Source organism: Hesperophylax consimilis, chromosome 15 (assembly GCF_061612785.1).
Source record: "Hesperophylax consimilis isolate HC1 chromosome 15, BYU_Hcon_1.0, whole genome shotgun sequence".
Classification (NCBI taxonomy): Eukaryota; Metazoa; Arthropoda; class Insecta; order Trichoptera; family Limnephilidae; genus Hesperophylax; species Hesperophylax consimilis.
Window position 1 is genome coordinate 30,731,402 of NC_142850.1, and position 25,396 is coordinate 30,756,797.

A 25,396-nucleotide genomic window follows, 5' to 3' on the forward strand; every position below is an offset into this window, starting at 1 on the left:
CGATTCCTTGATTTATTGTTTACCTCTTTGGGTTAAAATTAATATTTCATTAACGAACATATACAAATAAACCATACCCACGAGTAATTATTAATTTGGCTTATTTTTCTGTTATTGGAAATAATGAATTAATAATATAATATTTTTAATCAAAATCAAAAGAAAGTTCCTTGATTTACGTCCAGTTCAATGTTTCACATTACATAAACGACAACGCACAAATGTAATCATTTTAAACAGTAGACAATATGGATTAGTTAAACGTACTATTATTACGTGCACTATTGCTCAATACTTCCTCTATAACTGTGATATTATACAGTCTACATCCTATGTGCAAATCTGCTAATAGACCCTTGAGAAACAAAGTCATGGCCGTACGTACCCTTGGAATTCTCTCCATTAGGAATCAATTACGTAATTATTTCCCTTCAATAGTTTCATAGATCAAAAAAATTGTAATAAATCATCTATCATTTAGTTAGAAATGACTATTAATTTATCATCACGTATTCACTTTTGTCTTTTCCTCAATATGTAGAATCGGATGACAAAACTTTTTAGTTTATTTTTATTTCTTCATCGTGAGACTTAATTATGAATTCGTCATAATCATCATATTCTTACCCTTACCCTAGTCGTTAGGAGAAGGTGCTTCCAGGGGTCTTCTCCCTTTCTTCAACTGCCTCTGACATTGTAGGTTGCAGGTTCAGCCTCTCCTAGCACAGACGCAGTAGCTACGTTACCCTAACTTTCAATTGCTTCTATAAATTAATAAAGGATGTATTTAAGCCACCGAATATCAAACCATTTCTCCACAGAGGAAGGAAGGGAATAAAGAACGCAGTGCAATTCTGTGCTAGAACCCACTCATCCAAATTCTAACGTATTCCTTAGTCCTCAGTTCAAAAAAAAAATCCAATTTAAATACTTCCTTCACTTGATCGTACAACGTCTTTCTGGGATGTATCCGGCTATATAAAGAAAAATAATCATTAAATCACGCACGGAGAAAAATGACTATTGCAAAATTTAATAAGAATCTATTCAAATTCCGGGTAAAAACAGGATGCGAATGGCCTTCCTGAACAGGTTTCCTGTTAAACTTTTAGTAAATTACGAATTATCATGTTGTCTAAACACGTATTCCACTCCATTTCCTCCCACCTGGCAACATTCTCCTAAACTGTGGGTTCCATTGTCTTGATTGCTCGAGATATGTCTGAGGATTGTATGGTTTTAACATTAAAAAAATCTTATATTAATTTTTCAAATCTTTATAATAGTGTCTGCACCTGTCATGTTATTTTATTTCCTATCTCAATCGCGCTTATTAAACCTCCAAAACGAATGCATGTTTCAATGTATAAAAATATAAGTCGGCCAGAGAAGTCGTTGTACCGCCTTCGCAACATAATAAACTGATACATACGTTCACTCAGTAGGCCATTGTCAGCGGACGCCTGAGGCGGACCAAAGCCTCGGCTAGGGTCAAAATGTATATCGTACGAGTCCAGTCACATGATCAATATATTATTATTATTAGGAATTGGTTTAGAGGTGACTTCTCAGAAGAAGATAAATTGAGTACATAAATAAATTGCGCTTTATTGAATTAAATTCAATGAAATAAATTCAGCGACCGATTCGCCTGCATATATTCATATACGTTATTACATCGGCAAATAAAATTGGATAAATATAAGAACTTAGGTATACACGAAATATTTAAAATAAAACTTGACGTAATTTGACGTAATAATGACGTAATGAACGATATAACAAAATATTAGCGCAAACCCGTGAAAAATCACTGCATGTTTATAGTTCATCGTAAAACTTTACCTACAACTACCGTTTTCAATACGCATTTAAAAAAACAATCATTTGATTCAACTTAATTATAATAAACAACAAATTTTTGCGTTTACGATTTTGAAAAATATTTATATTAAATATTATTTACGTAAAAAAATAATTTACGAGAAAATTTTCCAACCGACGCGTCGCGAGTCGCGACGCACCATTTTGACAGAACACCGATATGAAGTTTGCACATAATTCGCGTTTGTTTGTAAGCAGTGTAGAAAACAATAAACACATACTCGGCATAATAGACAATTATTCGGTAGCGCTGGCCACGTACGCGAGAAATGACAAGGATAACCTTTCGAATGAACACCTTAATTAACTTTAAAAGTTCTGTCTTACATTTAAATAAAAGAAGTACACATTTCAAATGAAGAATAATTTTGGTACCTAATTTATGTAGTTTATTTATTTGAATATTTTTTTGCAATATACAGGAATACAATTTTAAATCACGAATGCACCCATGCACCCATGCACCGACAGCCGAAATTACTATGTGTAATTACATTATGCTTTGTGGGCGTAGTCAGATGCATTGGACTTGAGCTTCAAAAAGCGCGCACGGAACAAAATGAGTATGACTGATTTATTAAAATCCGTTTAAACACGTGACGGCGCCCCATTTCCTATCAAACTATCAGTACCTACATTCAGAACATATCTGAACACGTGTTCACGCAGCTGTGCTTAACCTAATACATATAAAGACGAAATGCAAAACTGTCAGAATTTTAAAAACACGTGTTCCGACATCCACATAACATATTCGTGTTTTACCAACAGTTTGTTGGAAAACCTGTCAATTCATTCGTTAATGGCCTGCAGTCCCGTTTTTAACAGAAGTACATAAAATTTTATCAGATTTTTAATATATTAGTAATATTTTATAAAAGTAAGTTTTCTCCGTGCGGATTGAAGAAGAGCGGATTAAAGAAAAAAAACATACCTACATTTGAAAAATCCTACATTTATTATTGTTAATTACTGCAATTTAACGGCGTTTAAGGTTTTCTTCTTTAACTGTAAATCGCATTTAAAAAATATATATATAAGGACAACTTTGGACACTCACGAAATATGAAGAAATAACCCCTTGCCTATTTGCAAAACAAAATAATGGTGAAGTATGGTTAAACTTAATTTTCCCATACTTCATGGTAGGAGTTTTCCTCACTAATACTTTTTCTAACAAATTACGGGAGTTTGTGAAAATGAAAGAGCCATAACTATGTAGTTCCCGATGGGAAAGGACGATTCGTATTACGATGATTTCTCACTCAGTAAAATATAATTTGTATCGGTTATCAATTTTAATTACGAAGGAAATAGACTCACTCCGAAAACATGTAAGTTCTACCTATATATCCTTCACCTGTAATATCACCTTCGAGAGTTCTTTGACTCTGACAGAATGCTGGGTAAATTAAGCTTGTCTGTTCTTATACACATACTTGAAACACAACTTCACTTTTTAATAATGTAAATATTATATATTATGATCGGGAGGCAATAATATCTCTTACTTCTCTGGGTCACAAGACTCCAAGGAGAGTCACTTTATTGGATCGACTTCTAGAAACGAAAACACAATCCTCTAATTTGCATGAAGCAAAGATTTATATGTGACTGACCTAATGAATTTTCGGAAAGCTACAGGGACTTCTCGAACTATTTACTTATATGAAATTACTGGGATAGATATAAAAGTGATCGATCAGAAGGCTAGCAAATGTAATTTATGACGTAGAATATCCGTAATGTCGTGTATGATGCGTATGTCGTAAAACCGCAAGGAGAAAACTTACTGTTATGAAAATCTGTCAAATTATTTGTTTTCCTGTTAAAAACGGGACTGCAGGCCTAAAACGAATGATTTCATAAGAAACTCTCATACCGCATGAATATGTTTCGAAAAGCTGGAACGCGTGTTCTTAAAAATTATACCCATTATATTTATTCGGACAAGGCTACCTGCGTGAACACGTATTCAGATACATTCTGAATGAATTTTATTTTATTACTAAATGGTTATGCAATCTCATTTTTAACAGTATCTTGATAAAAAACGATCTAAGCATTTTTCTCCCTGCGTATACGTTTTATTCATGCCATACTTCTACAGGTTGTTATGAGACTTACTTGACTTACTTGAACTTACTTAATTTCTTGATGTACGAGGCGTATCCAGAAAGTAAGTGTACTGAATTTTTCTAGGTTACAAGTTTTTTTATCGAAACATAAAAATTACATGGCTACCGTAGTACATATGTAAGCTATTTTTCGACATAGTCGCCATTCCTCTCAATGCAGGTGGTGAAGCGGGGTATCAACTTTTTGATGCCTTCCTCGAAGTAGTTTCCCGCCAACCCCTTCGTCCACTTTTCCACCTCCCCCTTTACCTCCTCGTCGGTTGAAAACCTTTTTCCACCTATGTACAGCTTCAGGGAGGTAAAGAGATAAAAATCTGAAGGTGCTAGGTCAGGGGAATGCGCGGGGTGGTTTAGGACATCCCAAGCAGTTCCTTCGTTGCGTTGGCCGTGTGTGGTCTGGCATTGTCGTGCAGCAGGCTGACTCCCTTTGTCAGCATGCCTCTCCTCTCGTTTTGAATCGCCTTCCGCAATTATTTTAGGGTCTCACAGTATCTTGCAGAGTTGATGGTTCCCCCTTGAGGCAGATATTCAATCAAAGTTATGCCTTGAGAGTCCCAAAACACGGATGCCATAATTTTCTTGGCTGAAATTGTGGTTTTGAACTTTTTGGCGGAGGGTGAAGAGGTGAGAACCATTTTTAAACTCGCGATACCACTTGTACATACTCGTAAAATTCATAGCTTTATCACCATATGCAGTTTTCACCAAATTATAAACCTCAAACGGAGGTTTTCCCTTCCAAACGAGATAACGGATGACGCCGCGTATTTCGCACTTGGCGGGAGATTAGATTGACATTTTTCACGAAACGTGTTGTCGCGTCGACACTTCTCAACGTACTGACCTTGAACCGGTCTCATTGCGGAGGGAAAGAGTCAGGCTACACGTAAGTGTTTTTTTTATTTATTTTTTTATAGTGAATACCTCACAAGAGTCCCAACTGCTCCCGTCTGGAGCCAGTGAGACTATGGCATCCCCAATTGGGGGATGTTGTGAGGCTGAAGGCAAGTGGGGAAGGGAAAGAGGAAGGTGAGGAAGTACCTGGCTATTCAGATCTAGTCACTAAACACGGCTAAAGCCATTTGGAGCAACGTTTTATGGGGACTACTTTAACTCGTCCCACATATGATAACACTAAATAATTACTCCGCCGTCTGAAGCCCCGGGAGAGCCAGGCGCGGACGGGAACGCAACTCTCTGCCATTCTAGTTTCAACTTTCGACCAAACCACCACTCTCTACTACCACCGTCTCTGCGTTCACTTAACTTGTAAATTCATTCTCGCAAATAAATTCAACAAAGATCGCAGACCTTTATCTTTCAATCATCAGAATTCCTTGAACACAGATTTACGATACCGGCAGCCATCGTAAATTACATTTATCCTGCCATACTGGTGATCCCGACTTTACACTGCCATACTGGTGATCCCGACGTTCACGCTGCCATAGTTTCAATTCTGAATGGTGGTCTTACACTAGGGCGATACTGGTAGTATCTTCCACTCTGGAACGTGCCGCAAATATACCTACTATATATTATTTTAATTAATTAATTGTGAAATAACACAAATTAATCAATTAAAATTTATTTGCGCACGCCGGGTTCGAACCCGCGACCTTCGGAATGGCAGTCCAATGCGTTACCACTGGACTATGCCGGCCAACATGTGTAGCCAACATGTCGAAAATAAAATTCATTCGGTCGTGAGAGCCTCAGTACACTTACTTTCTGGATACGCCTCGTATTGTAGAATTGGACTATTAGGATTGGGGTGGGGGTTGGGTGGTTTCTCGGCTGAGTGACATACGAAATTTAAAAAAAAACATATCATAAGCATTAAAGAAAAAAAATACAAAAACAAATGTTACTGGTGATCACTAGTTAATTGTAAGTCCGGTACGACTCTTCACACCCTGCATATAAGTAAATTGGTAACCGTGTATTATTTTGTGGCCCATACTCTACTTGTAAACAAGTAGAGTATGGGCCACATTGACCCAATATCAACTAGTCCTGTCGTAAATATTGAGGGATTTCTTGTATCTCAAGTGCTTCGAATAGTATTTCTCTACAGCAGTTCGTCGAACTTATGAGGTTAAATTATTATTTGGTGAGTTATAGTTCCCCAAAGGCAAACTGTGTCAATTTTGGTTCGTTAGCCAATAACCTTTGTCGCGAGTGGTTTACCTTGTAGGATTGCTAGTCGATGCTAGTCATGTGATGATGCTAGTTTTATCTCGAGATTAAATCGTTTCTGCAGGTTCTGTATATCCACAAGTAGATTATATTAAATTGATATGAAAAATGTTCTCCTTGTGGTCGACTTTTGTTCTTGATCCTCTTCGTTGACATTACTATATTTGAGATGAAATCCAGAGTAGTATATCTACAAGCAACAGTTGAATTTTATATCTTTTTACATTTTACCAAAAATGCAACCAATTATAGTTTTAATTATAAAAAATTATACTAATTACAATTTTTGTGCTACTAATAATAAACTACCATGCTAATAATGTCCGTATTATGGTAGTCGTACATGATTTAGATTATAATGGAATAATAACTTAAAAATTATATCTTTTGTAAACAAAAAGTAGTAAAACGTTATAACGGAAAAAAAAAACCAATTTAAAAAACCACAAAATAACAAAAAAAGATTAAACTGAATGATAAAAAATATTTTAAAGAGTATAGAATTAAAAATTAAAATATTAAAAGAAAGATCAAAATACTTACAAAATTATATCAAAAATAATAAGTATGTAATATTTTATTCTGTAGTCCATTAATTATTGTTTCCATAAATATATTCATAGGGTGAACTCATTGATGTAGTTGTATTTATTCTATGGGTGAACTCAAAGATATTAGAAGAACGAGATATGCTATGTTGGCCGCCGGACCGTAGCCGGAGTACTACCTAATTAGGGTACTTTGAACGGTATCGGGACGTGTACGCACAGAAATCTGTTATATGTATTAGTGCGGATACCTTAGCGTAAGCGAAGGTGTGCAGTAGTATTGGTGAACAAAACCGGCGACACTCGGCAAAACAATTCCACTCAGTACGAACTGCGCATAGCACATCTCGTTCTTCTAATATCTTTGGGTGAACTAGATTGCCGAATCTCACTTTGAAATCCCCTTTCACGAATGTACGTAGCAGAAGTGGCCAAGTTGTTGAAAAGTGAAGCACGCAAAAGTTTTTTCAATTTTCCAGGTAGTTTTTATTTTATCTTAATATTTTGCTTACATTTAATTTTTGCCAACCGCTCCCAACCGTCTGGAGCCAGTGAGACTATTGCATCCCCAATTGGGGTATATTGTGAGACTGAATGTAGTGTGGAGGGGAAGGAGATGGGGAGGAGGAAGAAGGGAAAGTACCTGGTCGCTAAACACTGCCATCCATTTTAATTCTGAAAGTTGTTCTTACACCACCGCGATACTGAAAGTATCTTCCACATAGTACATTTATTACTAAAACAAAATGAATAAGTGCATACTTTCTTCAGGTTGATTTACTAGCGATTTTCGAAGTTGGTAATCACAAGGTGTAATATAGTCCATGAAAGGTTTTTAAATTTTTCCGTGATAAATCATTACCTGTTTTCCCCCTATATTGAATCCAGACCAAAGATTTTCTTGTTGTATCTGTGCTAATTTCCATAACCAGCTGATTTTTTTTACATTACCTCCATACAGGAGGCCCTGGGAAAAATAACCTTCCAAATGGCCTATGTCATCTTTGGGATGGTGTGTGGAGGGTTTTTTTAAGGAAAGGCAGAAGACGAAGAGAGAAAGAACTAAGAAGAGAAAAGGTATGAAGGATGGGTAGGAATCTGGCGGTCAGTATGTCCAGGAGTGGTGGACGTATGGTTTCTTCCCTTGGATCGAGAGATTTCTGCTGGAGAGGTAAAAAGGTCTCCCTCAATCAGTCTAGTAGTATGTAGGAGGTAGCGAACCACATAGGGTGATCTATGGCAGAGGTGTTGATTATCCAATTAATGGTTCCCTGGGAGACGGTACCAATACTTGCCTTCCAAATTGTCTACTGACTTCTACCATCGAAATTATATTTTGATCATAAAATGTAGCAAGGATTCCGAGAAAATCCTAGCTGTTCGAGTTTTCTCTTTGATAATAGATACATATGATTGATTATCTTCATATATTGTAAAGTACTGCATTATATTTTATTGGTTGTCTACTTAGTTTTTACTTAATTGTTATTGGATAATTTTAATTTTCAATGGCTAAACATGGAAAAGATGATTACGTAAGTTAAGTTTAAAAAGCATATTTATTATATTATTTAATGCAAGTGGTTGTGGGTATGAATTGATTTTAATGTTGTCAAATCCTTGGAGAAAATCTATTTCTATTTAAACAAGAAGTAGCACCCAAAATGATATTTATCAATATTTTTACCCACGACATTAATTTGGAGTTTTTCTGTGGAAGATCAGTCAGAACAACGGTTTGAGTCCCAGCTATAAAGAAATTTGCGCCATCTAACGAATTTGCATGAAAGGCTGCGGTCGGATTATCGACTGATTTTTGAAATCATAAACCTGTTTTTTATTATTGCCATTATTTGTGTAATATTGTGTTTTCGTTATTATTATAAAACTAATTTCAAAGATGGCGTTAGTACTAGTTTTGTGTATTCGGAAATTAGCGTTGTTTTCAAAATATTCATATAGAAACGATGTTTTAACGGATTGCTACTAAAAACTGCTACTAACCTAATATTTATATTAAACTGTCGCCATGGGTTTAACCATCTGAAAATGCTGTATTTTTACTTACTACGGTATAATAACACTTTATCTAAAACATGAGAACACCTCAGCACCGGATCTCCTTGTGAGGTATTCACAAAACATTACTACCAACTACTAACCCATAAAATTATTGATTATTATACTGGTGAAAGAGAATAGAAATAAATATGTTTATTCGGAGATGTTTATTTCTTGTGCTGGAAACTCAGTTTTCTTTAGCCAACAAATAAAATAAAAATATATTTATTTTTAGATAATAGTCGTACAATATTTCATAAATTAATAGAACTTTTCGTTTGTGATAAAAAACATTTAATTTACTCATGTAGAGTGTCTGCGCTACGAAATTATACATTATTATTACCCATTACGGATTTGCAAACTAACTTTTCTTTACAGTTGGGTTTTTAAAAAAAACACACAAAGCTTTCAAAAATCTTCATTCGTTCGTTACTTACTATTTTGTCCGACTGCAAAGATAATTGTATTGTAAGAACTGTACAGAGGTATTGTAAGTTCTGTATTTGCATTTGGCCGGCGGCGGCTACTTCTACGTGACTCAGACGGCTGTGGGGGTAATAGCACCAGGCAAATCAAAGACCCCATAATATTATTATAAATTAACGCATATCATGGCAGTAATAATAATTCATTATATTCCTCGATCTGAGATCATTCATTGAACCTTTGAGGCAGTTAGGTGCACCTTATCCTCCTAGAGATAATTTGTATGGCGGTTTAATATAATGATTATGGAAGGTTTAATGATATTTCTCAGATGTTATTAACCATTGGTTTAGTTGGATCAAGGTCTTGCTCCAGATCGTATGAGTATGGCGGATACGCTGTCGTTCAACTTTATACACTGGTGTGCGATTGAAGCGGGCACCGTCATAATCAACGCCACCATTTAAATGACGTTTTGATCACCTCTAAAATGCTTTCTCTTGTCAAATATAATTAGTTGACTAGCCACTTGCGGTCGGCAATTAGAACAATATTGATCAGCAAATAATGTCTACACCTAACCTAACCTAAACTAACATAACCTAACGAAATATCGAGCTTAATATATTTTTTTAAATATAGTATAAAGTTTTTTCCTCTTAATCCAATATTTTAATGGTGAAACATTGTATTGTATTTTATTAATGATAAACTAATGTTAAAAAGACAAAGTTTTTATGCATAGCACAAAAGGATAACAAATTATTATAAGCATAAATTACTCGCTTGAAATATCCATACAAATTGAAAATATCTCCTATTGTATTATATGTTATGCAAATATGAATTACTATTGATATTCTGTCATCTGTGATTACATTGCATTGCACAACCCCTGGAAAATAATAATAATTTTTTTAAATTACATTTCAAAATCTATACATTAGGGAATTATTTGTACAAAAAATAATGATTTAAATAGGTCCTAGGTGCGATATCCGCTATGCCATAAGCCTTCTAAAACAATGTTTAACCACCAAGTCTATGGAATATTCCGTCAGATGGTCAGAGTACTTCCGCTTTACAATAAAAATCTAGCAAATAAATGGAATATTTTTTAACGTATCCGTATTCAAGTGTTATTATTAGAAACAAACATATATTTTTTTTAAATATTAAAATTGCGGTCGGAACCTTTGGTTTTATAGAGGTGTACATTTAAATTCTTCTGTGGTTAACATTTAGATTTTAATATAAAGCGTGGTGTTTTCTCTTTCCAACACCGCACCGCTTAGATCATATTTCTCACCGTAAGAGAGAATGATTTCCATGAGACCATATGAGCTGTTCTCAAAAGGAAAAAATTAGCCTGAGAGGGGTTAAATAATATTCATCTTTTCTCTGCAACCCTTCAAATATATTTTAATATAAAATATTTGAAGTTTTATGTGAGTTGTTTTTACCTCACCCTATCCCGACAAATAAATACTAGGCCAGAAACGGTGAACACGGGGGATTGCATAGTATTATATATGATCATAGCCACAATTTAAAACCTTACTAATTTGCTAGCTATATACCCAAATATTTGCTAGATTCGATACACCTATAACCGAAAACTTAAGAATATTTATATTAAATTAATTTAAATTTTGGTCTTTCTTTCGTATTTATAGGAAAAAAAATATTCGGTGTACAATCAGCAAATAAGGTAATATACCAGAATTAAAACTTCAAATACTAAAGGGTATCACCATTCAAATGCATTTTTTAAGAGCTTGATTTTATTGCCCGACATTGTAGATCGCTAATCATTTTTTTATATTCATTGTATCGACACTAGATACTAGGATATAAATATAATATGAAAAATGAAAGGAACCTTAAACGCGATGGCGTGTTTGAGATAATAATTCCTTTGTTGCGAGATTATTAACGATAAGATTTATGTTTGCCGGCAAACTGGTAGCCTATTATTTGTCGCTCGTATTTTCAAAACAAAAAAGTTATTAATCAACCTTATGATTATAAAGTTTAGTTTTTTTCTCGAAAACAATTATTATTTATTCAATTTTATGGTAGCATTAATCAAATATCTATACAAGCTAGATTCACTTCTTATCTGAATGCTTTAAAGGTGTATGATCTCCACCATCACATCAGGAAGCTTTATATGAAGTTTACTTTAAAAAAAATCAAACGGTAGAATCAAAATAAAAAAAAAAAATAATTTTAGATCAGAATTAAAATAATGTTGGTAGTTAACTATGAATCATTTAATATATTATTATATGGTGTAGCTAAACCTATGCACAGAATGAGCTCTAGCGGGATGAAATTCGCAATGCTTTTTTATCTCTATTTTACCTTGTCAAGGCAATTATTTTTAGCTCACTATCTCATTCTAAAACTAACTATCTAACCATCACGCCGTTTACACGCAAGGGTAGGCAGAGAGGACACACCGCAAAACAACTCGGTCTTGGCAAACACTCTTTGCCTCATTCACATTCAAACATCGTGTAATAAATAATCTTCGGTTATTCTGACTCTTTACGTTACCCGTCTCAAGTATTTGGTTCACTTGATCGCTCCATGTCTTCCTGGGCGTCCCAAACCAACTAAGCGTTCCTTTCCTAGTCTTACTCATTACGCTAACATCAGAGTTAAATTTTTCGCAAATCTCCGCATTTCTCACACGATCATACATGATGTTACCACAAATACGCCTAGTGGATCTCATTTTCATAAAATTCAGTCTACTTTCATACTTCCTCTGCCACAAATAAGGGTAGGTACCAGCACTCCATTGTGGACTGCAATGATAGATGACAGCAATGAACAATTGTTTCTTCTTCTTCTCTCAATATCTCTATCAGCCTTTCTATATCTCTTAAGAGGAAGCTACAAGCCAAAAATGTGTATATTCTTGGTGTACCTTATATCATAGGTAATAGGTAATAGACAAACGGAGTCTAGAAAAAAAGCAAAAAACAATTTTTTACTTATTTTGTAAATAATTTTATAAGAAAGCAAAAAAGTTAGAAAAAGTGAAACTGTCACAGATAATCTTAGCTATAATACTGTACGTTTCCTTTACGCGTTCATACATTTCAATTGAAAAAATATTTTTTGTAGTAGTTTGCATTTATATTTTTTATTGAGTAATTTATTTTTTTATTTGTATTTTACTCAAGCGAAGAGATAGGAAAACCTTCAATTAAACTTAAGCATATTTTTTAGTTTTCATAATATACACCAATTCGTTATAAAGATTAGTCAAAATAGTGATTTGGCATTAAGCTTCGCCTTAAACATACTTCCCAATACACAAACTCATTCACCTGCTCTAACGGCCGTTGTTCCCAACTTTTCGAACGATCAATATCAGGCTCCGATCAGCCAAATGATTTGTTCAGTAACGTTCGATTCGCCTGTTTCCAAACATCTTTACCTTTGATTATCTTTAGTGGCTGTAATACATATACCGATATTTTTAAACAAATGTGTGTAATATGTTAAAAATAAAGTGTTAGCTTGACTAATATTTTTCACTCTGTCGACACTTTCACTTTTTAACTAGTCATTTACTGAGGCAAGCTTAATCCAGTAGTTTGGCTTCCTTAAATTGTTGGATCGCTCAGTTGTCACCTTTCCGTTAAAAAGAGCGTAGTTGTACATTTGAGCAGTGTTGAGCCAAAATTGCGGCTCAACAGTTGATTGAGTAGGTTTGGGAACAACAGCCGTTAGTATTCATCATTCACCTTGTCCATCTCCCCTGGTTTGCCTTAACTGGAACATTTCTTTGTTTATGAAAGAACAACTCAAATTTAAGCACATTATTTAGAATACATGTTTGCATGCATGTCTAGTCACTGTAAATTGACAGCAGTTAGTTAAGTAAGAGCAAAACCAGTCCAGTTTATTTGCATGCAATCCATTAAATTGTAGAGCAACTTTGCGTCATACCTGATTAAAAAATGACCACCGGTTCGTGTTTTCAGATTCCAGCGTAAAATCTTGTTTTACCTGCGTACAATATTAAATTTTCTTAATAAGTAAGTAACGGGTGCAGAGATTGACTGATTGTAGACAATTATTTAGCAGTGGTATTTATTATTTTGTTTTATGAAATTATTTCTTAGTAATATCAAGGGAAAATTTTATGATATCATTCCATATTGGCAAGCAATAATAATGTTAACCGTTTGGGTGCCAATCGTCGATTTTCGTCAATTCGTGTTTTAACGAAGATTGCCGATCGTCGATTTCCGTCGATTGCGTCAGTCGTGTTCTGATTCGCGCGTACGTCTGTACGTAAAGTTCTCATTTTTTTCGAAACGCCTGGACTTCGGGATCCTCCTCCGCGTGATTTTAAACCAATATTCTTTAGTAAAACACCGAAAAAATCATCGAAATCCTTGAAAATTCAATGAATTTATGGGGTTTTAAAAAAATACATAGTTTCATAAAAAATAATGTTTTTTTGGTGGCATTTTACAAGCAACTGTATGAATTTTTTTGGCACTCAAACGGTTAATATAGATTTTTGTCGGCATCAATATCAAAATGAGTGAAGATTTATTAATATGAAGTCTTCCTTCTAGCTAAGGCTGATTTTAAACATTACTCAAAACTATATCGTAAAACTAAATTGTTTTTATTTTTTATTAGCTAGTGGGACTATGGCAACATTGGCAATTCCAATCTGGGACTGCTGTGAGGCTATTGAGAGGTACCTTGCTATTCAAATCTGGTCACAAAAAAGAACATTTCCACCATGTAGATTGCCCCCCGAAACTGCACTCGTACCAGCCAAGCAATTTTCTAAGCCCATTTTTCGACTGCATTACCTTCTTCGTAATTTTCTCCACAATCTTTTGCCGGATTACCAGTTGGGTGACCTTATATTTGGTGTCCCTTATTATTCATTAAGATGTTTAACTGTATTAATGATGTTTAACTATAGGCATTATTATGTAGTTCTAATGTGATTATTTTACCATTAAATGAAAATTTATTACCGTGTTTCAAGTCGTCGCTTTGTGCAGTATGACTCATTCAAGATACGAATTCCAATAATTCTATAGACTTCCGTCTCCGTGTACATAATTGTACCTTTCGTTTCCAGTCCTTGCATATTAGCTTACTAGACTCGTAAATGAGGCCCATGAAGAAATCACCGCCTTCATACACTATGAGATCTATCGCAGTTACCAACTGTCGTATTAACCCCTGACTGGCAGCGCCCACCTTTGAATTAAGACGGAAATCATCTAAAATTTGATGAAAACAAAGAATTCGAGGGAAATAATTTATTTATTGGGAGTTTGAAAACTATGTACAACAAGTTATCAGATTAGTTAATTATCCTCTGGAGTTAGGATTTAATCGTTTATTCGATCATCGCTTCGTTATTATATCATATAATTGCAGTGTTGAACTTAATGATAATACTGCACAGGGACTTGAGCGTGAGCGATGGCTGGGGCGAGCACCTTTCCGTAGACGGGAACAGATGTCTTCACGCGTTCGTAGCTGACCTGAGCTGTCTTAATGACGGTGGGGTGGTTCACGGCAACCTGCTCGATCTTGGTAGCTGGCTGTACAACTTCGATCTCCTGGAGGGTGTGCACGGGGCGGGATACTACGATCCTGCGGGTCTTGACCTTCTCATCGATGGGCTCGTGGTGAGGAGATGGGGTGGCGGACAGGACGCGACCCCTTGAGATTCCAGCATCGCCTACGTATTCTCCTGCACCTCCGTGTCTCTCGTATCCGACTTCAGCGACTCCACCCCTGGCGGTCAACAGCTGCAGAAGCTTGTGCTGGTTGGCGGAAGCCTCCTCGTGGCTTAAATGGTTCAAGCCTTTAATGTTGACGGGAGAGTCTTGCTTTATGATGACGTGTTCCTTGGGAGATCCGTTGGAGTGAGATTCCACAACGAGGTGGGCGTTGGAGTGCTCGTAGTTGTGTCTAGCGACGGCCTCTTCGTGAGCGTGGGCATTAACGTGAGCCTCGTGGTTAGCCCTCGCGACAGCTTCATTGTGGGCGTTCACTTCAACTTCGTGGTTGTGCCTGGCAACAGCCTCTTCATGGGCTTGAGCCTCAACATGAGCCTGGTGGTTAGCATGAGCGATGGCGTCTTCGTGAGCATTAGCTTCAGCGTTGTAGTTGGCCCTTGCGATGGCCTCTTGATGGGCAAGTCCAGCCTCATGGGCGGCGTGCTTGGCCTGTTCGTAGTGTCTGGCAGCGGCATCGACGAAGATTGAGTCACTTCCAGACTGGTGATGAGGACCAGGGGTAGAAGAGACGATGATAGCCTCATGAGCCGGGTAGTGGATGGGAGCGGGAGTCGAAGACACAAGGATTTGATGACCATGCTCGGGGTAGGACTCATGGTTGTATTGATGAGATGGAGTGATGGCCACAACATGGGGAAGTGGGGTCACGGCCACGGCATGTGGGATTGGAGAAGAGGCGATAGCCACTCCATGTTCAGCACCATGAGAAATCTGGTGATGATGGTGCTGATCTTCCAATGAAGAGACAACAGCGGGTCCCTTTTGGTGCTGGGAAAGAGGTTCATCCAACTCAAGAAGAGCTGATCCTACTGGGCGAACAATTGTACGCTCTTCAATGTCGTAGAATTGCTTCTGGATAGCAGGGCGACGGATCTAATAGCAAAAAATGTAATCCATCGTGAGTAAGATTTTTTTATATGATGTAATGCGTAATGCTTTACTTTGGTCAGAATAAATTCTCGGTAAGTGTTAAACTAGAAAAAATAATTATGGGTATCGGTATTTTTTATAGAAGCTCCGACGTAACGTTTTATCAAGGTCGTACAACTTTTATAAAATAACCTTGCGTGTGGTATGACAATAATTAAAATCTGGTTCAAACACAATTTGTGCTCAGCGATTTATGGCTTGGTACTGTTTTTATCAATATTCAAAATAAATCACTCAGAACGTGAGGTCAACAACGATAAAATAACATTTTGAATGGTTAAATAAATAATAATAATTAATAGAAAGCAATTTATGTGCCGGATGAAAGCTATGAAGTCGACAAAAAATTTATTTACCTGCATAATTCGTGGAGAATCATAAAAAGTAAGGCGATAGCTCCTTGTTATCGGAATTAAGGTCTGAATTTATTGGTTAATAGTTCTATGTTTTTTTTTGGTTTTACACAACTTATTTAATCTTGAAAAATAATCACGAGCAAGCAAGATTCGTAGAAATCAGTTTTTGGATAGACGAGTCCTAGTACGAGTTTATCTTCAGAAAATAAAATTACAATTAATGCCGCTAACAGCTACCAATGAGCAGAATTAAATAACTCAAGATATGTCTGTATTTAGTATTTTAGCGTACAAATTACTTTTCAACGCTAAAGTATAATTACAATTTAAACGCACTGTGCAAAATGTATTAATTTATTAGTCTACTTCCATTTTGGTCACTAATGGATTTAAAAGTATAATCAATTTACTAGACTTCTTTGGTAATGTAGTAAAAATGTTAAATATAAAAATATATTTAAAAAATCGCTGGCGATGTAATTTGTTATCAGCAACGAAACTATTTTTAGCTCGAAACTTTATTACCATCATGAGCTAAATGTATCCATTTAACCAATACACATAATGATAATGATAAGGCTTCTTAATTTGATAATTTTTTTCAAAGCTAGTCAAATAATAATGACTTGATATTAGTAATCATTGTTAACTATTGTCTGCAATTACCTCGTATTTCTGAGTCTTGGTCGCTGGCTTCGCAACATTGACGATCTTCTGAATCACACCTGGCTGAGAAACAATCTTGGTGACTGGCACATCAGCAACAGAGTGGACATGGTGCACGGTGGGCACAGCCACGGCAGCCTTAACCGGAACACTGGCGTAACCATGAGTCGGAACACTGGAGTAAGACACCTGGGAGTGCTCGTAGGCGAGGTGGTTACCATTGTCGTAGGGAGCCTGACCAATGTAGGGGTTCTGGGGCTCGTAGGCCAGCTGCTGGGAGTAGGCCAGTTGGTGCTGGCTGCCGTAAGCGGCTTGCCCCAACTCGGGTGCTACGGCGTAGTCAGCGGGTCCAGAGTAGGCCTGGTGTTGGCCCTGGTAGTATGTGACTCCAGCGGGGTTCAGGTAGGGCATGCGCACGTCTACGTGACCAGCTGCTGCCAGGTGCATCACAGCTGCTACTGCCATTGAAATCTTCATCTGGAATTAGATAATTGTGTTATAGAAAATGAGAAATAAAACGAGTAGGTACTTTCAGAGGAGCCTTAACGCGAGATGTAGGTGTATCATCGCCTAATATTATTATTAGTCTAGTTCAAAATAATAGATTTTTGTATTTATTATCATTGTATTACTGCTAAAGAAAAAAAAGAACTCATTTGAAATGACGCAGGCGTGCAGAAAAAAATCACGGAATAGCAATCGATTTGGTCCTTAACGCGGTTGTTGAAATTCCGCCACAGTAAAGTCGTGAGAAAGTAACGTAGTTCTACCAATAATAGCAATGGGTTCTTGTAATGAAGTACCTACTCAAGCGTATTGCAGTGTACAACCTATGACTTTTACTGAAAGTTTCGCTGAACTTTACCGAAACAGAATTTATCCATATTTGATCTTGTTAGTCAAAGCTTTGAAAAAGACAATTGAAAACAACTTTGTGTTCAGAGTTTACACGGTTAATCCATTTAAGTATCTACTGGATTAGTTGTGTTTACAAAAACGACTTTGAAGGTGTTATTGACTTCTGCTGTAAAAATGTGAGAAATGACACCCATTTAGATATATAACGCGCAAGTAGATAGTGTAGATTGAATACAAATTTAACATAATTAAAATCAACCAATAAAAATTGTGAATTATCGTCTTATTTATACCAAGATAAGTAAAGGAAAATCTTAATACTCCTGTATTTTAACGTGGATTCTATACAGTGTACAGAGATGCCGATGCTCTAATCATCATCTCTGATCTTAACGAGCTGATCACAATCTTCAGAACAAAACTATACATCAAAAGTTTGTTCAGTCAGTATTTGAATGAAAGATACTCAAAAGAACTCGCTTCATCGAAATCTTGGCAATTGCAACGGTGTATAGCCGGCAGACACGTCTATCGTCTAACGCGTGACCAACATATGCAAACTGTTGGCATTTGCCGCATATGCCCTGAGGGAACCTCAGGGCCTCGTGTACTGAGTTGATTTTGCGATATTCTACTACCCAAGCAAAGTTTATCGAAATCCTGATCAATCGTTTTCTACCGAACTTATACGTCGTTAAAAATCATTCAAAATCAAAGTCTTTAAAGCATCAAATAAGAATTATGCAATAGCAGAGTTTTTCGACTTCTTTATGAACATGTTCAGTAGAACAACATACGGTCAAGAGAAAGGCGTGGCCACCGTTAAAACTATTCAATAACCTTGAATCTTTCTCTAGTGGGCGAATGAGGTCAGAAAGTAAAGCACTTACGTTGTTCTAAAAAAGGCTTTTTTAGGCATTAACGAAACGGCAGGCAGTGTGACACGATTGCCTTGAACACATAGCTGCAGAAAATTGCCGGGGTTGAACATTGTAATGCTGCAAAAACACCTGTTGTTAACGAGACATTAAAACAGGTACAACTATTTAAAGTGGATTTTTTGTTGTAATCTGACCATGTAGAATAAGCAAATAGACATTCCTATTGCTTTAGAATGTTTTTTTTATTTGATCCTTAAAGTTTAACACCCCTTCACAGTCATTTAAATGTTTTGATAGACATAGATTGATGATTAAAAAGTACATATGATAAATATATTGTGATGAATCTCATTAATGTATCGTTATCAAATTTAATGAACAGGTACATAATGAAGATTGAAATAAAACATTTTTACATGCAATTATGGGTACCTGATATGAAATGATTTAATTCGTTTACAACTATTTTCAGGGAGCACAAAATCCATCGCTAAAATAATCTGTTATCTAGATACCAAACAAAATAAAAGCTAAGTTTCAAATAAAGTGTGGGAATTACTATTTAAAGATATTTTTTTCCCGCTTACTATTTTCCTTGTAATTTCAAAATTGACAATGGCTTAATAAGATTTTTCCGCTATCATAGTTAGGTAAGGTTATACAAACCTTTTATTTTTATTTTTAAATTACTAATTAAAATTGATTTTTAAGTGTTGACATTTTTTAAACATTGTTTTTTTGTTTGTTTGGTTTACTGCTGATTCTTTCCCAGGCACTGGCTTTTAAATACTGTGAACTTTTAAAATATCTTTTGAAATTTGAAAAAAAAACATTTGGTGTCACCGAGGATTGAATCTTCCTCCCCAGGGACTGGAGTCAACCACACTGCAAAAACTAAGCCTAATAACAATTGGGTAGGACTGATGTCATCCAATTTCAGAGAAATGCATAAGTCCGCGTGTATATGTATATTCGTGACTGCCACCAATTTGATAGAAAGCATTGTAATCTACAACGAGTCTATCTGCGAGGTTCAGCTCGATCTCACGTCGGGAAGTGGGTTAATTTCAACTTCCAAGATTTGCATTCATTCAGGAAAAGAAAATCGAAGTTAAAGTACATGCATTTAAAAATACAAATCCGACTAAAATATTATTTAATGATTTTGTTTGTGTTTTCCGTATGAAACCTTTGTTCCTACCAAACATATTTTTTTCTATTGGCTAGGACATTTTCTTATAGTAATAAACATGAAGAAAGAGTTCTTTTCGTTCAAGTTCATTTCAAGTTCAGTTCGTTGTTTCCCAATTATATCTATGGTATATTAGATATTTTGTTACAATATTATTTTGAATCATCTAAACAGTTTGTAAAACAAAACATCACTAAATCACTATTAACTTGATGATTGCACTTTTAAAATCACTTATTTTCACAAAAAAAACACAACATCAAAAATATTATAGCAACACATTCAAAATAAATAACAATAACGACAAAAATGTGTTAATTATTATTCATTAAAAATATATGTATTAAGGCCGGTAAAGTGGATAATAATTAGGGTGGAAATGAATTAGAAGCTGAAGCGGATAAACAAAGGAGTTCTAACCTTGTATTTGGTGGCGGGTACTATTGGTAGGGTATTGGATTAGTTATGGAGAGAAGTGATCTGGTAGAAGGCTTTTTATAGTTTACTTCGAACCTTGTCTGGCGGGAGACTTTACCAATTCACTGAGCGTAGTTACGTTGTCTACGTTAATTTAGATCATGACAATTTAAGATAACTTAATTAGACCGGTCGGTGGCCGAGTTGACATAGCGCTCGGGTCCCACTCATGCGTAGTGTGTTCAATTCCTCGGCTGGCTAAGTCCTCCATCACAATACAAGCAACATTTTCAGCTTACTGTGGTGGTAGTAGGAGATTTTCAAATATTGTCAGGTTATTCGTAACCCGGGAATGTTTGTCTTTCATGAAAAAAAAAAAATCTGTCTAGAAATTTGTTTGTGACGCTCTTGTTCAAGATGGTGACCATGTAGGAGAGTTACAACTTTTTTAATCCAGCCAAATTTCACATGGCCGTGGTTTCAACGAGCTGTCAAATCGGAAAAAAGCAATTGTATGGTACCTGCCAGCCTGAATATAGATCGTAAAAAATAATTGTAATTGAGATAATGACATTTCTTCGGTTAAATTATAAAATTCCTTATTTGAAATCAAAATAATGTTACGTAAAATATTACGGTTTATATTCAGGTAAGCAAGTTCCTACATACAAATGTTGTGATTTCAAAGGATTTTTATTTGTTTGATTCATTAAACAAGATAATTTTTTGTTGAAATTGTTATGGGCCACGTGTAATGTGCACCCCCAAACTGAAATAGTTTCAAACTTAAGCAGGAACAATTATTACGACATTAAAGAAACGAAACATTTTTTTGGATTCTTTCTGAATTTTTTAAATTTAATGAGAAGAAATGTTTTTTTTTTTTTAATATTCATATCTTTGCACATTTGTAATATTATATAAATACCTATTTATACCTAGCAAGTTGGAACCTGTTAATTTGTGACATGAAAGTTTTGTTATGTACATATTTATAAAAATACAGTGTGTGGCAAGCCTACGCACGACGGAAGTGAAACGTTTAGTATTCTTCTCTCTCTCTCTTTTCATTTCATTCTCTCTTTTTTCTGTCTATTGACATATTTATAAATAGGATGTGATAAAAAAAATTAAAAGTTATAAAAATATCGGATTCGAACCCGGGTCCCGCGTAACGAGTGTCGAACGCTCTGCCTCTAGACCGCGAGGAGAGGTACCTCGCGCGACGAGAACCGCGTATACAACGTGTACTCCTCAATTGACTTGTCCCGCGCAAATTTTCGTTTTCAAACACGGCAAATGAATAATATCACATAACGTCTCGTCAACGCTTTATATAGGGTCGAATCGAAGATATATCGGCAGTGTGAAGTCATATCTGTCGTTTTTCAAAATATTTCCGTATATTTGTCCGTTTTGGAAAAGATCTATCGTGTTTTAACAGTCTCATACCCATATGGAGTCCAAGTATGAATACCGAGCGACTCTACCGGCTCGATTTGTAAGCTTTATTTCGACCAAAATATCATATAGTCAAAATATCTAAAAGCCGCAGCACGAGAGCATTTTATCACTTTTCCTTGTATTAAAAAAATCACAAAAAGAAAAAAAAAATAGTTAAAGCGGGGATCGAACCTCGGTTCTTCACGACGATAGTCAGGCGCTCTGCTTCTAGACTGCGAAGCTGAGTTTGGAGAGTGACCTAAACTAGGTATATAATATTAGCTAGGCTCCTATAGCGAAATGATCACGGTTTTTCGTGACGGTCATGAGTCGGTTTTACTCCGGTCCTCGAAAATGCATAACGCGCGTAAAGAAGTTTCACTTCAAAAAATGTGTAAAAACCCACCCTCAAGATAAGACTAATTTTGGACATCTATTACCTATAGTGTCTTATTGTACTTTATTAAGATCTTCTGATTTTAGGTTTGAGGAAAACTATGGAGTTTGATATTTAAAAAATATAATTAATTATCAACTTTATGTTTGTAATTTTTCACTATTTGTCAAAATTAGTCCACTATATTCATTTTCTAAACAAACTTCAAAACTTTTGTAAAAAATTTCATTTTTTGCTAAAGTGAACCTTAAATAAACTGAATTATAAGTAAAAGGAATCTGTAAGCATTCGTACTAGTTGATTATTTATTTAGAATATTTTTTCTTGGAATGCTGTATAGAACGGAAATACTCTAAATGAACTTGCATTTTGTACACCGAGCACAGGAAAGTTGTCAACATTTTCGTTCCGGTATCCTACAAGTTTTTTTTAATGGTTATACGGAAAGGAGCGCTAATCACTATTGAAATTGAATATTAAATTGACAACATCCTGAACTAAACTAACTATTCTTTAGAAATAATATCGAGTCATGTCTAAGACCAGTCATGGAATTCAGATTAAATCAAAATTATGGATTATGCATGCCTGCAAAAAAGTGATTTTGAACAAAAAGTGTGTTTTTAACACGGTTTAATTTTTTTTCTTTTCCTGAAAATATTCCAAAACGTAATTAACTTTTATCTTCCAAACTCAGTTTTTTTACTAATAACCCATCCGTGAAACAAGCTACTTTTAGTTCACAAAAAAAAGTTTTACGTATTTAAGAATAATCAATACGAAAATACAAAGCTTGTGCATTTATCCACCTCCCTTGAGTACAATTTACATTTAAGTTTTAAATGTATAAAAAAATCACAGACAATGAAAAATTTGATACACCTAAATGTACAGTGGATTTTTACATAATCTAGGAGTCTTGGATTGACCTGTTGAATCAACGAGAAATTGAGAAAAAAAGATTGCCCGTACATTTTGTACATATTGTACAATTAACTTCTTACAACCTTTACCTTGTTACGTCAAAAAATTAACTGTTATACAAGATATATCAAATATTGGCTAAATTACAGTGAAATAAATAATTTTCTCTTTAGTTGTGCAATGGCTTCCATCATGCACTTGTTTTGTTTATTGATTACACCAATAGCTCAACATTTAAATATACTTTTATGAAACTTCTTCTTTTTAAAACATTATTATCTATATACCATATTCTTAATTCTGGTTTTAAACTTTCACTGAACGTGTCAATATATTTATGTTACTTCTTTTCCATTTCGTTTATTGTTTGTTTTTTCAACTGCCTTTTGTATAATTTATCTTCCAATAAAATATACACCTTATTTTTTGTGTTTTTATCACATATATAGCCAATTCACCTATTTCTCGCATCCTTCAAACATTCAACTCAATTCAAACAAGCACAAATACCGATATTTTTATTTTTTTATTTTTTTTTTATTGTTTAACTTATAACATTGTTACATTTTACATAAAATTAGATGATCATAGGTAATAGTGAAAAACATAAGTTATTGAATTTCTACTCCAATGAAGAGTGCTAGCTCTTGAGCTTGGCGTAGGAGTTATTTGACAATTATTTCGTGTTTATATCACTAATTAACATAAATACGGTACAATAAATATAAACTTAAAAGAGGATTGTGACGTTAATTTTGGTTGTAACATGAATTGAAGTTATAACATTTGATAGGTGATATTAATTTTTTTTAAAGATAAATTTGACCTTCTTTTTGAATAAAATAAAATCTGGTATTTTTTTCACTTCTTCGGGAAGACTATTAAAATATCTTATGCCTTTGTAAATGTAGTTATTGTGCATTTGTTGTGTTGAAAATAGAGGAATTTGGATGTTAAAGTTATGCCTTAAGGATGAGTTAAATTTAAGTTTTTTTTATTACAGTTTCTTTATATATTTGTAATATTGCATCTTTTTTATAGAGGTCTTCAATTGTTGGTACTTCGAAAATTTTGAACAGTGATGCTGAAGAGAATGTTGGTTTTTTTTTTCAAAATTACTTTTATAATTAGTTTTTGTACCACTTTTACAGAGCTTAAAATTTTTTCATATGCACCTCCCCACCCAATGATTCCATACTGAAGTAATGATTGGACTAGTGCGTAATAGACTTTTTTCAGGTTGTTTAGCTTGAGAACATTTCTTAATCTAATGAATATATAGATACATTTTCTAATGCGCTTGACAAGTTCACATATGTGTCTGTTCCATTTCATATGTTGGTCTACAATTACACCGAGGTACTTTACTTCAGTTGTTTGGTTTAGTATGGTACATGATTTATTACAAACATCTTTGTTACATTTTTTGTTGTGTATTATTATATGAATGTTGGGGTAAGTTTTGAATTTATTTATTGTGAATGGTATATAAACTGTTTTTTTGCGTTAATTGTAAGTAGATTTGTATCGAACCAGTTTTTTAGGATTTGGATGTCATTATTTGCATTTTCATTTACAATTTTCCAGTCATTACCCTTAATTATGATAATTGTATCATCTGCGTAAGATATAACTGTTCCACTGAGGTTTTGTTTAAAAATGTCGTTTACGTACATGATAAAAAGTAATGGACCCAAAACAGTACCTTGTGGTATCCCAAAATCACTTGTGAGTGGTAGACTAGATGCGTGATTAATTTTTACTACTTGTGTTCTTTGGTGAAGATAACTTTTTAGCCAACTTAATGCTGTGTCATTAAAACCCACGATCTTTAATTTTTGTATTAGTTTGACATGAGATATGCTGTCGAAGGCTTTTTGGAGATCAACAAAAATACCAACACATTTTAAAGATTTGTCTAAAGCGTCTTGTATGGTACTAGATAATTTAGCAATGGCGTCTTTTGTGCTTTTGTTTTCCATGAATCCAAACTGGTTTTCGTGAATTATATTATTAATCTTTATGAACTGAGTTATTCTTTTTTTGGCAATTTTTTCAAATATTTTTGCAATGTTTGATAGTAAAGAAATAGGGCGGTAATTGGTTGGTTCTTCCGGATTGCCGGTTTTAAATATTGGTATAATTACAGATTGTTTGTACATGGATGGAAAAACTCCGCTTTGAAAACTTGTATTGATTATATGAGTTAATGGTTTTGATACTTGTGATTTTATACATTTCAGTGTTTGTATTGTGACCCCATCAAAAC

The 25,396-nt window shown here is 34.8% G+C and overlaps 1 protein-coding gene across 1 annotated transcript; it reads right to left on the reverse strand.

Annotated features, from left to right (window-relative positions):
- Window positions 1-14,559: 14,559 nt before the first annotated feature.
- Window positions 14,560-20,447, reverse strand: LOC149417621 (uncharacterized). Its single transcript, XM_089640107.1, has 3 exons — window positions 20,367-20,447; window positions 17,016-17,492; window positions 14,560-15,936 (listed from the first exon to the last, which is right to left on the reverse strand). The coding sequence occupies exons 2-3, from the start codon at window positions 17,490-17,492 to the stop codon at window positions 14,704-14,706; spliced, it is 1,710 nt and encodes a 569-aa protein (XP_089496233.1). The 5' UTR covers window positions 20,367-20,447; the 3' UTR covers window positions 14,560-14,703.
- Between the last annotated feature and the right edge of the window lie 4,949 nt (window positions 20,448-25,396).